The sequence below is a fragment of the Hyperolius riggenbachi genome, chromosome 11 (genome assembly GCF_040937935.1).
Source record: "Hyperolius riggenbachi isolate aHypRig1 chromosome 11, aHypRig1.pri, whole genome shotgun sequence".
Taxonomy (NCBI): Eukaryota; Metazoa; Chordata; class Amphibia; order Anura; family Hyperoliidae; genus Hyperolius; species Hyperolius riggenbachi.
Window position 1 is genome coordinate 81,781,841 of NC_090656.1, and position 14,963 is coordinate 81,796,803.

Here is a 14,963-nt window from a genome sequence, read left to right on the forward strand (position 1 = left end):
ATAGAAATATAAGACATCCCCTGAAAATAATCCCTAGCACAACAGTTGGAGCAAAATGTAATATAAGACAATGGGCCATATGCAATTCACTTTTTCACCTGAGTTTTCTTCCAGGTGATATTTTCACAACTTGAAAATAAAATGCCTTTTACATAACTAGTAAGCAAACAAATACTTAAAATTTTGATACCTTTTGGTACTTTTCCATTGCAAAGTGCTAAAAAGCTATTTTAAATCAAAGATGAAAAATTATCTCCTAGGAGAAAATTATCTCCTAGGCGGAAAAGTGAATTGCATATGGCCCACTGTCTTATTTTCAGGGAAACACGGGTGTTAAATTTCAAATACTTGTCCTGGATCAAAAAATGACTGACAATTTTTTTTTGTTTTTTATGAAAGTGTATTTTCTTACAAATGATTCTCCCTTCCTTTTCAGTAACACCAGATTAAGCGAGGAAGCTCTGGTTGTCTTGGCTAACTTGTACTCTTTGCGCGTTCTGGATATTTCTAACAACCTGCACCTGACCAGCGAGACTATCCCGGCCTTCAGAAAGATGACCTCCAACAGAATCGGCTTAATTCTCGAGAGCCCCATTGATAGCATGAAGTACTGCTGCTGGTGAATCGGACTGTAAAATAAATGCAGAGGATCTCTGTTGCTTCCTAACACATTCCGCACTACTTCACACCGCAACCGGAGGCACGAGACCAGCCTGGGAAATATTTATTTAAAATAAAATGCTGATTTTTTTTAAAGTTCTTATTTATTATACAAGCTTTTTGAGTGATGGAATTCTGCAGAGAGAAGAAAATTATACCGTCAATATTTTTCTTCTTAGCCTTTAGTCTTTGAAATCTATGAAGAAAATTTAGCTATGAAAATATCAGATTCTTTTTCCAAGCAATAATTGTCTGGCAAGACTTAAATCTGTTACAGAATCTCCTGTATTTTTTCACTGATCCTCTTCCTTGTTTCTTCTTAATGAAATTGTACTCTTTTACATTATACCTCTAATGAGTAATTAATTCTTACAAACTGTATATGCTGGGCTAATTCTTCTGTCGTTAAGTGTCTATCTTTTTTTTTTTTTTTTTTCACTTTTGTACAACTTCGAATTCCACTATATTGCAAGTAGCCAAAAAACCTGTTAGTTGATACTATATATTTTGACTATAATGATGTACGTAATTATTCCCATTACCACTTCTACCTACGGTATATAATTGAAGCAACCATGTATTGAATCCAGGGTTAGGGCTATTGTGCATGGAGTCATATGTCACGGTCTTCAACCTTCACCTCAGACTTAAAGGACACTTGAAGTGACATATGCAGGGCCGTGCAGAGGATTCTCAAGGTGGGGTGCTCAAATTTGAAAAAAAGGGGCCCTAATCGATAAATCGTGCTAAATTGTGTATGTAATACCCCTTCCAGTGGCGTAGCTACAAACCTCTGGGCCCCGATGCGGAATCTGGATGTGGGCCCCCCCTCCCCCACGGCAACAACAGCCCCCCTCCCCCGGCAACACCCGACGCACACACACATCCGAATCCCTATAGCCAGCTATAGGTCCCCCCAGTATAGGTAGCCAGGCATAGGTAAGCCAGTATAGTTGCCCCCAGTATAGGTTAGCCAGGTAGGTGCCTCCAGCATAGGTAGCCAGTATAGTTGCCCCCAGTATAGGTTAGATAGGCAGGCGCCGCCGGTATAAGTTAGATAGATAGGTGCCCCCAGTACAGGTTAGCTAGGTGGGTGCCTCTAATATAGGTAGCCAGAATAGTTGCCCCCAGCATAGGTTAGATAGGTAGGTGCCCCCAGTATAGGTTAGTTAGGTAGGTGCCTCCAATATAGGTAGCCAGTATAGTTGCCACCTGTATAGGCTAGCTAGGTGCCCTGAATACAGGTTAGACAAGTAAGTGCCCCCAGGTTAGATAGGTAGGTGCCCCCCAGTATAGGTTAGATGAGGTAGGTGCCCCCCAGTATAGGTTAGGTAGCTGCCCCCCAGGATAGGTTAGAGTAGGTAGCTGCCCCCAGGATAGGTTAGAGTAGGTAGCTGCCCCCAGGATAGGTTAGAGTAGGTAGCTGCCCCCCAGGATAGGTTAGAGTAGGTAGCTGCCCCCCAGGATAGGTTAGAGTAGGTAGCTGCCCCCCAGGATAGGTTATATTAGGTAGCTGCCCCCCAGGATAGGTTATATTAGGTAGCTGCCCCCCCCCAGGATAGGTTAGGTAGGTAGCTGCCCCCCCCCAGGATAGGTTAGGCGGGTAGCTGCCCCCCCCCCAGGATAGGTTAGGCGGGTAGCTGCCCCCCAGGATAGGTTAGGTAGGTAGCTGCCCCCCCAGGATAGGTTAGGTAGGTAGCTGCCCCCCCAGGATAGGTTAGGTAGGTAGCTGCCCCCCCCAGGATAGGTTAGGTAGCTGCCCCCCCAGGATAGGTTAGGTAGGTAGCTGCCCCCCCAGGATAGGTTAGGTGGGTAGCTGCCCCCCAGGATAGGTTAGGTAGGTAGCTGCCCCCCAGGATAGGTTAGATAGGTAGCTGCCCCCCCAGGATAGGTTAGATAGGTAGCTGCCCCCCCAGGATAGATTAGGTAGCTGCCCCCCCCAGGATAGGTTAGGTAGGTAGCTGCCCCCCAGGATAGATTAGGTAGCTGTCCCCCCAGGATAGGTTAGATTAGGTAGCTACCCCCCAGGATAGGTTAGATTAGGTAGCTGCCCCCCCAGGATAGGTTAGGTGGGTAGCTGCCCCCCAGGATAGGGTAGGTAGGTAGGTAGGTGCCCCCCCCCATAATGAAGGGGGGAGCCGCAGCTGTGGCGAGGGCAGCCCGACCTCTCCCTCCCTTCCTCTCCCCAGGGCCCCCCCTTCAAATGCAGAGTGCGCGGCGCACGGAAGCGCTGTAGGCAGAACTCACCTCCGTCCCTGCGCTGCTGATCTCCTCCCGCTGTATAGATGTTGTTACACACTGCTTCCTGTTTAGCCGGAAGCAGTGTGTATCATCATCTATACAGCGGGAGGAGATCAGCGGCGCTTGGAACGCAGGGACGGAGGTGAGTTCAGCCTACAGCGCTTCCGTGCGCCGCTCACTCTGCATCTGAAAGGGGGGGGCGGGGGAGAGGTAGGGAGGGAGAGGTCGGGCTGCCCTCCCCGCGGCTGCCCCCTCCCAATAGCGCGCACGGGCCGCACGGTCGGCACTACAAAAAGACATGGGCCCCCCCGGGCCCCTCCCCCACCTTTTCAGGAGCCGGGCCCGGTCGCCGTGGCGACCGTTGCGACCACAGGCCCTACGCCCCTGACCCCTTCTCCAGAAAGCACTAGGCAGTCTTAACCCCCCCCCCCACCACACACACACGCACACACACCTTTATAGAAGTATCAGGCAGACTTTGTGTCTTCTTCCAACCAACTTCTTTGGTGCCACCACCCTCAAATCAGCAGTGATAGGTGCGCACTATTAGAGTGGGCACAGTGGAGCCTGATGTAGGCATGGATTTACCTTTCATTACTGGGACCTCTGTCCCTCTAGATCAGCACCCAAGCTTCTTTTCAGGCAAAGAAGCAGTGGTTGCCAATATGCAGTGGTTGCTAAGCATTAGTAGATGCAAAACTGCAGTAAGTGCCAAGGTGCAGTGGGTGCCCAGATGCAGTGGGTGGTAAGACGCAAAGGTCCAGTTTGTGCTAAGTTGCAGTGGGTGCCGAGATGCCAAAGTACAGTCTGTGTCAAGCTGCTGTGGGTACCAAGGTCCAGTTTGTATTGGGTGTTTATTTGCAGTGGATGCTATGCAGTATTGGGTGCTGAATGAGTAGCAGATGGTTATAATCAATAGTGGGTGCCATGTGAGTGCTAATTGGTACAGGGAGCCATGTGAGTGTTGGACATGAGTGAGCAGGGAGTGCCATGTGTGGTCTGGATGTGTGCCATGGGAGAGTACTGAGTCTCATATGGGTTCAGACCAAGGGTGGGTACTGGTTGCTATTTGAGTGCTGGCCATAGATGGGTACTAGGTGCATATAATGGCTTTGGAACTTTGTGCTGTGTGAGTACTATGCCATGTGAGTGTTGATTATGGGGGTTATAGGGTGTCATGTGGGTCTTAGGTGCAAATACTGAGTGCCAAGTGGGTACTGGGAGCGAGTACATGGTAACATCTGGGTAATGGGTGCTGGCTAGTGGGGTATTTTGTCGTCATGTGAGTGATAAATGCAGAAGCTGGGTGCCATGTGGGTTCTGGGTGCTGGCACAGGGTGTCATGTGCATTCTGGCTGTATGGGTTGGTGTCAAGCATCATGTAGGTGTTGATTGCAGCTACTCAAGCCCTTGTGAGTTCTGGGTGCAAGTACTAGATGTCATATGTGAGTGTTTGGTGTTTGTGCTGGGCACCAAGTGGAGGCTTAGTGCAACTGAAACTACTGCAGATGAAACATGTGGGTGTTGGGTGCAGGTACATGGGTGTGAATACTTGGTGCATTGCTGCACTAGGTGCTAGCTATGGGTGGGCATTGTGTGTCATGTGGATTCTGAGTGCAGGTACATTGGGTGCTAGTACTGGTTTATGTGAGTTCAGATAATGTGCAAGTACTGTGCCAAGTGGGCGTGAGTACTGGGTGCCAGCTATAGGGTGAATGATGCAAGTACTAAGTGTCATATGGAGGTCGGATATAAGTATTAGGTGAAAGTTGCTTGGTGCAAGTACTGGGTGCTTGCTATAGTGGGGGTTACTGGTTGAGTGTAATGTGGGTGCTGAATATTGGTGGGATTGCGGTGGGTGCAGGGGGTGGGAGATCACTGTGGGTACTGCTACGAATGGCATAGTTGCTGCTAGGGGAGGTAGAGGTCAGTGTGGTTGCTGGGGGAGGTAGAGGTCAGTGTGGGTGCTGGTGGAAGGGTAGGTCACTGTGGGTTCTGTGGAAGGAAGAGGTCAGTATGAGTGCTGGAGGAAAGGGGAGGTCACTGTGGGTGCTGGGAGAAGTCATTGTAGTTATTGGAGGAGGGAGTAGTTGTGGATGCTGTGTGTTGGGAGAGATCAGTGTGGGCGCTGCTTTTGGGGTGGGAGGTCCCTGTAAGTGCTGCAGGGGACAGGAGGGTAGCCTCTGGGGGAGAGAAAGATCACTGTGGGTGCTGGGGGAAGGATAGGTCAGTGTGGGTGCTGGGGTAGGCAGGATCACTGCTAGATTTGGGTAAGGAGAGGTGATTGTGGGTGGTAGGTGAAGGGAGAGGTCACTGTGGGTGCTAGGTGCAGGGACAGGTCACTGTGGGTGCTAGGTGGAGGGAGAGGTCACTGTGGGTGCTAGGTGCAGGGAGAGGTCACTGTGGGTGCTAGGTGGAGGGAGAGGCCACTGTGGGTGCTAGGTGGAGGGAGAGGCCACTGTGGGTGCTAGGTGGAGGGAGAGGCCACTGTGGGTGCTAGGTGGAGGGAGAGGCCACTGTGGGTGCTAGGTGGAGGGAGAGGCCACTGTGGGTGCTAGGTGGAGGGAGAGGCCACTGTGGGTGCTAGGTGGAGGGAGAGGTCACTGTGGGTGCTAGGGGGAGGGAGAGGTCATTGTGGGTGCTAGGTGGAGGGAGAGGCCACTGTGGGTGCTAGGTGCAGGGAGAGGTCACTGTGGGGGCTAGGTGGAGGGAGAGGTCACTGTGGGGGCTAGGTGGAGGGAGAGGTCACTGTGGGGGCTAGGTGGAGGGAGAGGTCACTGTGGGGGCTAGGTGGAGGGAGAGGTCACTGTGGGGGCTAGGTGGAGGGAGAGGTCACTGTGGGGGCTAGGTGGAGGGAGGAGTCACTGTGGGTGCTAGGTGGATGGAGAGGTCCCTGTGGGTGAGGGAGAAGTCACTATGGGTGCTTGGGGAGGTAGAGGTCAGTATGGGTCCTAGGTGGAGGGTGAGGTCAGTATGCCACACTAGGATTCCTATCCAGGCCTCTTCACCTGAAAGTGCCCCAGGCGGAGCTTCTCGCGGGTGGGCGGGGCTTACCGCGGTAGGGGCGGGGCTTATTTTGCACGATGAGGGGGGCCTTTTTTGCTGATTTTAAAAAGGGGGGGGTGCCTGGGCACCCAGAGCACCCCCCTCTGCACGTGCCTGGACATATGACATAATGAGATAAACATAAGTACATATAGTACTAGTCCTACTAAGAAATTGTTTGAAGTATCTCTGTTTTCCTGTACAGCAAATGTTAAAGTGACACTGAAGCGAAAAAAAAAAGGTGATATAATGAATTGTACGTGTAGTACAGATAATTAGTAGAACGTTAGTAGCAAAGAAAAGTCATTTTTATTTTCAGTTATATAGCCGTTTTTCTATAACATTGCATCATTCTCTAATATTTGCAGTTTACAAATTACACTCTATATTTTAGATGATGAAACAGAGCAGAGCGAATGACCCTTTGAACTTCCTGGCAGAAAAACCTTCAACAAACAAGAAACAGTGAGAGACGAGGTTGAGATAAGTGCTTCATAAAATAGCATTCCTCACTGACTAAATTACCGTAGTCAGGGACCTCAGAGAAGCTCTTTTGCATAGATAACTGAGGTTTTTTTTTTTTTACTTTTCATGTACTGGAAACAATATGACACTCATCTGTGCTACTAATGTTCTATTTCTTAGCTGTACTACACATACAAATCATTATATCATAAGTTTATTTTTACTTCAGATTCTCTTTAACCTCCCTGGTGGACTATTAAAACCGCCAGGGGGCAGCGCAGCACTTTTTTTTTTTTTTTTTAAATCATGTAGCTGCGGTATCCCCCTCCCCTTCCGATCGCCTCCGGCGACTAGAGCAAATAGGAAATCCCGTTCAGAACGGGATTTCCGGTTTGGCTACCACTGTCGCCATGGCGACGATCGAGGTTGACGTCATCGACGTCATGGCGCACGGGGGAGTCCCAATCCACCCCTTAGCGCTACCTGGAGCTGATAGGCCAGGCTGTGCAAGGGGCCTGGGGGGGCGGAACGGCAGGTAGCGACGAATCGGCGCGGAGCGGCGGCGATCGTAAAGTACACGCAGCTAGCAAAGTGCTAGCTGCGTGTACTAAAAAAAAAAAAAAAAAAAAAAAAAAATGCAAATCAGCCCACCAGGGCCTAAGAAGTCCTCCGCAGCAGCATAGTCCGAACTCAGTTTGGGCTTATCGCCAGGGAGGTTACACTAGAGCTGTTGCATTCATGGAAAAAGGGTGCAGGGGATTGCCGCTAGTAAATTATCGGAAAAATTACAGATATTCTAATACCTAATTCTAATAGTAAAATATCAGTAACCTTTACCCTACTCTCACACAGAACTTTACCGATACCTAACCCTTAAAGAGAGCCTGAGGTGGATCAATAAAATGGAAAAAGAAAAAAAAAAAAAAAAAAGTGTTAAACCACTTGAAACATCTTTTCCATCACTTTTCTGGCCAGCATTAATGTTTCTAGTTTTCAAAGTTCGCCTCCCCATTAAAGTCTTTTGTGGAAGTTCGCGAACTGAAAATCGGAGGTTCGGGCCATCTCTAGTCCTGACAATCTTAGGAGTTGATAGGACGTAGCCTTCTTCTAAACACTGTACTTTGGTCCAGGGCCGCACAAAATCACATCAGCAAGACCTCGCACAGAGCTGCCGGGTGGCCTTCCTCTGGGTTTGCCTCTTTTTTTGTTCATATCGGGGGGGGGGGGGGGGAATTAAGTGAAAAGTATGCACTGACTTGACTAATACAATGTGCAGTCACACAGGTGCAGTTAACAGGTATGCACGGAGTGGTATATCCCACTGCGTGCACTCACGGAGGTAGGTGGGTGCACTCAACACAACAGGTAGGTATATGCAGTGATGGATATTACAAATGTGCACCTGTCACACACAGACAGGTACCGGACTGGTGGTATAAAATACACTGTGTGCGCTCACTTAGGTAGGTGGGTGCACTGTGAACAACAGGTAGGTATATGCAGTGATGGATGGGTATTATAATGTAAACCTGTCACACAGACAGGTACCGGACAGGCACAGTGACACTGCTTGCGTTCATGTAGGTAGGTGGGTTCACTGAAGTGAACAACAGGTAGGTATATGCAGTGATGGGTATTTTAATGTGCACCTGGCTCAGTAGTAATTATACCACCAAGGGGCCAAAGGCCAGCTGCAACTGACTGACAGGGCTGTATATAAGGCAAGAGGGCCACAAAACAAAAAAATAGATCACAAGAACAAGATTAGCTCTCAAAAGAGCTGTTGAGGGGTGCTTTTTTAGCAATAAGAATCAGCAAGGAGCAAGCTAACAAGCCTACAAGAGCCCAAGTAAGCTCTCCCCATAGGTCTCTGCGCAGCAGCTCTCCCTTCTCTAATTACTGCAGGCACACGAGTGAGTGAAAATCCTGATGCTCCCTGCCTTTTATAAGGGGTGGGGCTCCAGGAGGGAGTGTAGCCTGATTGGCTACAATGTGCCTGCTGACTGTGATGTAGAGGGTCAAATTCGATCCTAATGATGCACTATAGGGGTGAATCAAACTTCCAGAAAAGTTTGCGATTCTCCGCGATCGCGAACCACGGAAGTTCGCCAGGAACTGTTCAGGCCATCTCTAAATTTTTCAAGTTCCAGTGGCTACAATGCAAAGTATTATTAAAAAGATGTCCCGCACTGTAGAAAATCTCAGAGGACGTGGTCAAAAGCCAAAAGTGACACCTGTGCTGTCCAGGAGGACAGTGAGAGGTGAAAAACAATCCAAGGATCACTACCAAAGCAATCCTGGAGAATCTGGGCACTTCTGGTGGCAATGTCTCAAGGCAGACAATCCAACGGACACTGCACACTGCTGGGTTCCACAGATGCAGACCAATGAGGACACCACTTCTCCAGATAAGGCAAACAAAAGCTCACTTGGCCTTTGCAAATGCTCATCTGGACAAAGAAGAAGACGTCTGGTCTTCTGTGTTATGGTCAGATGAAACAAAAATTCAAATGTTTGGTCACAATGATGCCTCCTTCATTTGGCGTAACAAAAGACAATCCTTCAACCCTAAGAACACCATACCCACTGTGGTGATATATTGGGGTGCTGATGAGAAGGATAATACAGGAACATATTCTTTCATTTTTCTGCCTGTGTCACGTGTATGCCTGATAGAAGGGAGCTGTTGCCTTGAGTTGCTAGCTTGGGGCAAGGAAATGGCTCATTAGGCCTCTAGCCCGTCACCTTTAATCTGCTGTCTCAGGTGATTGTCTGTGAAACTACATTTGCTTTGTGTTCCTGGGGTAGCAGGGAACTGCTAGTTAGCAGCCACTTGAGGAAGAATAGGCTGGTCTGCATGGCTTTTGAACTCTGGAGACAGCCCATTGTCCCAATATACAAAGCAAGACTACCATAGTCTAGGGACAGTGGAAGCTAACACAGGAATGTTTGAAATTTACATATGATAGCCTACTGGAAGTGGGTGAAGGGTTGAAGTCCTTTTCATACAATTTTTACCTGTGGAAATTGGGTTTATGGAAGTGTTCTGAAATCTCTGAAAAGATCAAACACTAACACAGGAACGCTTTGAACTTGCACGCGTTAAACAGGAAATTGGATTATTCCTGGACCTGGGACATTGGGGTGGCCCCGGGGCAAACACTTTGCTATAAAAAAGCAGCTAGGACAGTCACAGATCATCTTCTCTTGGAGGTAGCGCATAGCTAGGGAGGATTTCGATCGAATTGGAAACTGCGTTCTCCCGCCAACCACGTTCTAACGTACGCTGGTAACGTTATTTCCCTTTTATTTTTGCAACTTGTCTTGTGTGCATCCTTGTTGTAACTTTTAACTTTGTTTTTGTAAATATTTTGTATATATTATTTTGTGCATTGTTCCCCTTTTTTCCTGGAATATTAAATCGTTATTTAATAAGTTTGACTTCTGCTGTACTAAACTAACACTCATAGCCTAGAAGAGACTGAAGTGTAACTGTGTATAAGTCTATGCCTGATTGTATGATTGAGCAACACTACCGTATAAGATTGTAATTGCATTGTGTGTATGGGGCACTTCTGCGCTCAACTGCAGAGTGGGAAGTCTTGGAGTGGCTAACAGTATCGTTTGGAATGACTGTTAGTGGTTTTGCTTCGCTACAGTGTAAGATTGCAACTGTGTGTGTGTGTGCATGGCGTTCCCGTATTCGGCCTAAAGCCCAAAGCTGACCGGAATACGAAAACGTGGATTGCGTGCTGAGCATTCGACAGCAGAGTTCACGTGTCTAGCAACAGCTAGTGGTGGCAGTGAGCAGGGCCGGCCTTAGGTTTCACAGCGCCCTGAGCGAAACCTGATTTTTGTGCCCCCCCCCCCCTTCATCCTTTTCCCACGTGCATATACACACACGCACGCACGCACGCACACAGAGGTGGGACAAGGTCCTTCAGCACCCAAGGCTGAGACAGCAAAGTGCGGCCCCCATCCCTCCCACCCCAGCCGTCACACACTGATTGCTGTTAGTCTAGAGGCGCCCCAGCCTCCCCAACCCCCCCAACACCTTTATCTCGTATGCAATTCACCTTTTCTCCTGAGATATCTCCTAGAACAGTGGTTCCCAACCTTTTTGATGTCGTGACACATCATGTCAAATGCTCAGATCTCCGTGACATGTCAAGTATGTATAATAGAAAAATACTATTAATAACCACGAATGGATGGAAAGAGCGCTTTATCATGAATACACTTGAAAATAAAGGCTAGAACCTTTCAGGAATATTAACCTCTTTGGCGGTAACCTCGAACGTAGTTCGGGGTAAGCCGCGCAGGAGGTTTTCTCCGGCCCTGCTGGGCAGATTTGTGTAATTTTTTTTTGCTGCACGCAGCTAGCACTTTGCTAGCTGCGTCAGCACACCGATCGCCGCCGCCCCGTGCTCGATCGCTGCTATCCGTCGCGCCGCACCCCCCCCCCCCAGACCCCGTGCACTGCCTGGCTAATCAGTGCCAGGCAGCGCTGAGGGGTGGTTCGGGACTCCCAATGACGTCCCGACGTCGGTGACGTTATCCCACCCCGTCGCCATGGCGACGGGGGAAGCCCTCCAGGAAATCCCGTTCTATGAACGGGATTTCCTGATCAGAGATCGCCGAAGGCGATCGAAGAGGGCGGGGGGAATGCCGCTGAGCAGCGGCTATCATGTGGCGAGCCCTGGGCTCGCTACATGATATAGGGAAAAAAAAAAATTAAAAACTGCGGCGCTCCCTCCTGGCGGATTTTTTTATACCGCCAGGGGTGTTAAAAAAAAACCACAATCAGTGGGACAGTTAGCCGTCTCCTCCCCCATTTAGAATGATAGCACAGCACTGACAATTTGCACCACGCATTATAGCTGCAGTGCGCCCCCCCCCCTCCAAAATGCCCTCAGACTCAGTATAGATACAGGTAGGTAGCCAGGTATAGGTGTACCCAGTATAGGATCTCATGTATAGGTGCCCCCAATATAGTTTGCCAAGCATTGGTGCCCCCAGTATAGGAAGTCAGTTGAAGGTGTCCATCACCCCCATAGGTAGCCAAGGGTAGGTGCCTCCAGTATAGGTAGCCAGGAGTAGGTGCACTCCCTCAGTATAGGTAGCCAGCTATAGGTTTCCCCAGTATAGGAAGTCAGGTGTTGGAGCCCTCAGTATAGGTAGCCAGCTGTAGGTGTCCCCAGTATAGGAAGTCAGGTGTTGGAGCCATCAGTATAGGTAGCCAGCTATAGGTACCCTCAGTATAGGAAATCAGGTGTAGGTGCCCTCAGTATAGGCAACCAGCTATAGGCGCCCCCTTGGAAGCTGGCGCCCTGAGCGACCGCTCCGGTTGCTCAGATCAAAGGCCGGCTATGGCAGTGATAAGTGTTTGAGGGGTCACAGCGTTGTGGTAGCTTGACTATGGCTGCTTCCCCTCTCGATCTGGTCAAACCCGCAGTCGGGAACCGTATACGCAGGCGTGCCGCGGGGCCGGTTCCTGACACCCACTGTCAAACATGGTGGCGTGAACCTAATGCTTTGGGGGTGTTTTTTCAGCCAATGGACCAGGGAACCTAATCATGTAAATGGCACCATGAAAAAAAACAAAAATACATGAGAATTCTCAACGACAACATCAGGCAGTCTGCATAGAAACTTGGCCTTGGGCACCAGTGGAAATTTCAGCATGGCAATGATCCAAAACACACAGCAAAAGTGGTGAAGAGATGGTTAGCAGACAACATTAACGTTTTGAAGTGGCCCAGCCACAGTCTTGACTTGAATCAAATTGAGAATCTGTGGAGGGAGCTAAAGATCAGGGTGATGGCAAGAAGACCCTCCAACTTGAAGGATTTGGAGGTTATTGCTAAAGATGAATGGGCAACAATACCTGTGGAGACATGCAAAAAGCTGGTCTGCAATTATAGGAAGTGTTTGATTGATATAATAGCCAATGGAGGTTTTTCTACTGATTATTGAGAGAGGTATGAATAATTTTGGACTGGACACTTTTTGCTCAAAATGAAAATAAAAGCTAAGGTTCTACCCCCCCCCCCCCCCCCACACACACACACACACAATAATGCCTCTTGTACATGGTCTAATCCTTTGGGAGACATATTTCCTGTCAAAAAAATTACTTGCTGGTTGAATAAAAGTAACTAAGTCAAACATTGCCAGGGATATGAATAATTATGGGCAGCACTGTAAATAGCATCATCCTGATTCATATCTTCTTGCTTTTACTGATGGCTGACATGGTACAATACTCGACAGTCTATATCAGTGTCACCGGCCTTCAAAGAGATTTCCCAGGCCAGGGTTTGTCTGACTTACGTTTGAAATGATAAAGAGGAATTTGAAGGCCAGGTGGAAGATCAGGTGAGGAGGATTTATCCTGTATAATTTCCAGCAGTAACTCCAACATCCACCCTGCAAGACAAAGCAGGACTACTATCACTGCACTGAGCCAGGAGAGAGATGAGAGCTCTAGAGACTCCTAGTGGTAAAACATGAGTAATGCACCTATCAGCACACTGCTATGCAGGGCTTCGGACAAGCAAAACTCCCAACTCAGATTTCTTTATCCACAGCACTTCCAACCTCTTCCAATTACACATACATACAGGAAATAAATGGTAAATATACATTTCTTACCATACAAGGCATGTCATCCCTGCCAGTATGAATACTCCAGATAATATACAACCCTCACAAATGAAAGGCTATAGATGCGTCAGTGGTTAATAAGATGCCAATAAAACTGAGATTATGCAGAATTATGCAAATATATGCAATTTAAATGAACTAACCAGAATGTTGCATAATTCTACATCTATGAATTATTTGCATCTTATTGGCTATTCAGGAACCTTATAACAAAGGACAGAGTTTGTATGTTCACCCGTGTCTATAGGTGTTTCCTCCGGGCACTCCTTTCTCCCACATCCCAAAAACATACTGACTATGATACATACACTACACAATATAGACATGGGGCGATGGTAGGCATTCAATTGTGAGCCCCTCTGAGGGACAGTTAAATAGGAATTGTAGTGAAAATAATAAAATTGCTTATTGTGAGTTTCTCAAACCTGTCCTTGTGACTCCCCAAAAGTGCATGGTTTGCAGGCAACCTCACTTATGCAAAGGTGGGGTAATTAGGGTCTCAGCTACATGAAATCCACCAAGCTGAGACAGATTATTTAGTTAGTGTTTGCCCATTGTAAAATATTTCCTCTCCCTGGTTACCATTCTGAAATGTATCACTGGTGTTGACGTGTTTAGTTCTGCCAGGTGATCTATGCGGAATGTTCATTACTGAGAGTTCTATGCACAGAGTGAAATACTGCTTGCTTGGCAGTTGGAAAAAGCCGTTATTTCCCACAATGGAATGAGGTTCTCAGAGAGCAAATGGTCAAGACCATGGTCATGACATTACACTGTGGGAGGGGTTTCACCACAATATCAGCCATACAGACTCCCCTGATGATCTATTAGAGAAAAGGTAAAGATTTCTCATGGGAAAGGGGGCATCAGCTACTGACTGGAATGGAGTTTATTCCTTGGTTAACATTCCTCTTTAAGTGACAAGACAATATACTGTGTACAGCTCTGCGTAAGGTGTCGGAGCTATATAAATGCTAAATAGTAATAATAAAAACTTTATAACTGAATGGGTCCACTTTTGATTACATACAAATAATAGGCATCAGAGTCAGAAATTGGTTCGAAATGTAAACCATTATCCTGATCTGAACCCATGACTGATATGAACCCATGACTGATCTGAACCCATGACTGACCACATGACCTTGATCTGAACCCATGACTCAGTAGCCATGATCCTGATCTGAACCCATGACTCTGGAGCCACACCCCTGATCTGAACCCACGACACTGTAGCCATGACCCTGTTCTGGAGAACCCATGACTCGACAGCATGACTTATCTGAGCCACTGACTGGAGTCCTGACCCTGATCTGACACCATGAACCTGATCTGAAGCAATGACTCTGTAGCCATGACCCTGATCCGAACCTATCACTTTGAAGCCATGATCCTGATATAGCAGCCCTGATCACAAAGTGATCTGTTTACAAAGTGAAGTGTCAACTGGCTCCACACGGTTATTAACATTAGCAACATTTCACTGCGGCCTGGAGGTGCCTTGCTGGCCCCGACTCTATTGTCTATGGTTATGAAAATAACTTACCTAGATGTGGATCCAGAAGGTGAGGCTGCTCCTGATAATTGTCCATAATAACTACAATGAAAGAAGAGAGGATGGTGAGACTCAGACAAGGAACATACAGACTTCTCGTCTCCTACCCCTACCTAATCCCCAAGCGCAGAGTTCAATCTATTGCCCCAGCAATCCCCCCCTCCACCTCTACACCCCAGATTCTGGATCAGCAGGACTCACTATGTCCCGCAGTCACACACATATGGATCTAGCGATTCGCTGTCTGGTCCGCTCACCTTTAAACCTCTGTGCACACGCCTCTCTGCTCACCGGCTCCATACAGGACATCTGCAGGTTGACAATCAGGTCT

At 48.0% G+C, this 14,963-nt stretch overlaps 1 protein-coding gene across 1 annotated transcript in view; it reads right to left on the reverse strand.

Annotated features, from left to right (window-relative positions):
• The window catches only part of LOC137537825 (tubulin-specific chaperone D-like), a 61,660-nt gene that overhangs the window by 21,651 nt on the left and 25,046 nt on the right, over positions 1-14,963 (reverse strand). Inside the window, exons 2-4 of the mRNA XM_068259781.1 lie at positions 14,890-14,963; positions 14,624-14,674; positions 12,745-12,840 (exon numbers count right to left, since the gene is read on the reverse strand). The exon at positions 14,890-14,963 is cut by the window's right edge and continues 136 nt beyond it. Coding sequence (XP_068115882.1) covers positions 12,745-12,840; positions 14,624-14,674; positions 14,890-14,963 — 221 coding nt within the window. The remainder of the gene's footprint in view (positions 1-12,744; positions 12,841-14,623; positions 14,675-14,889) is intronic.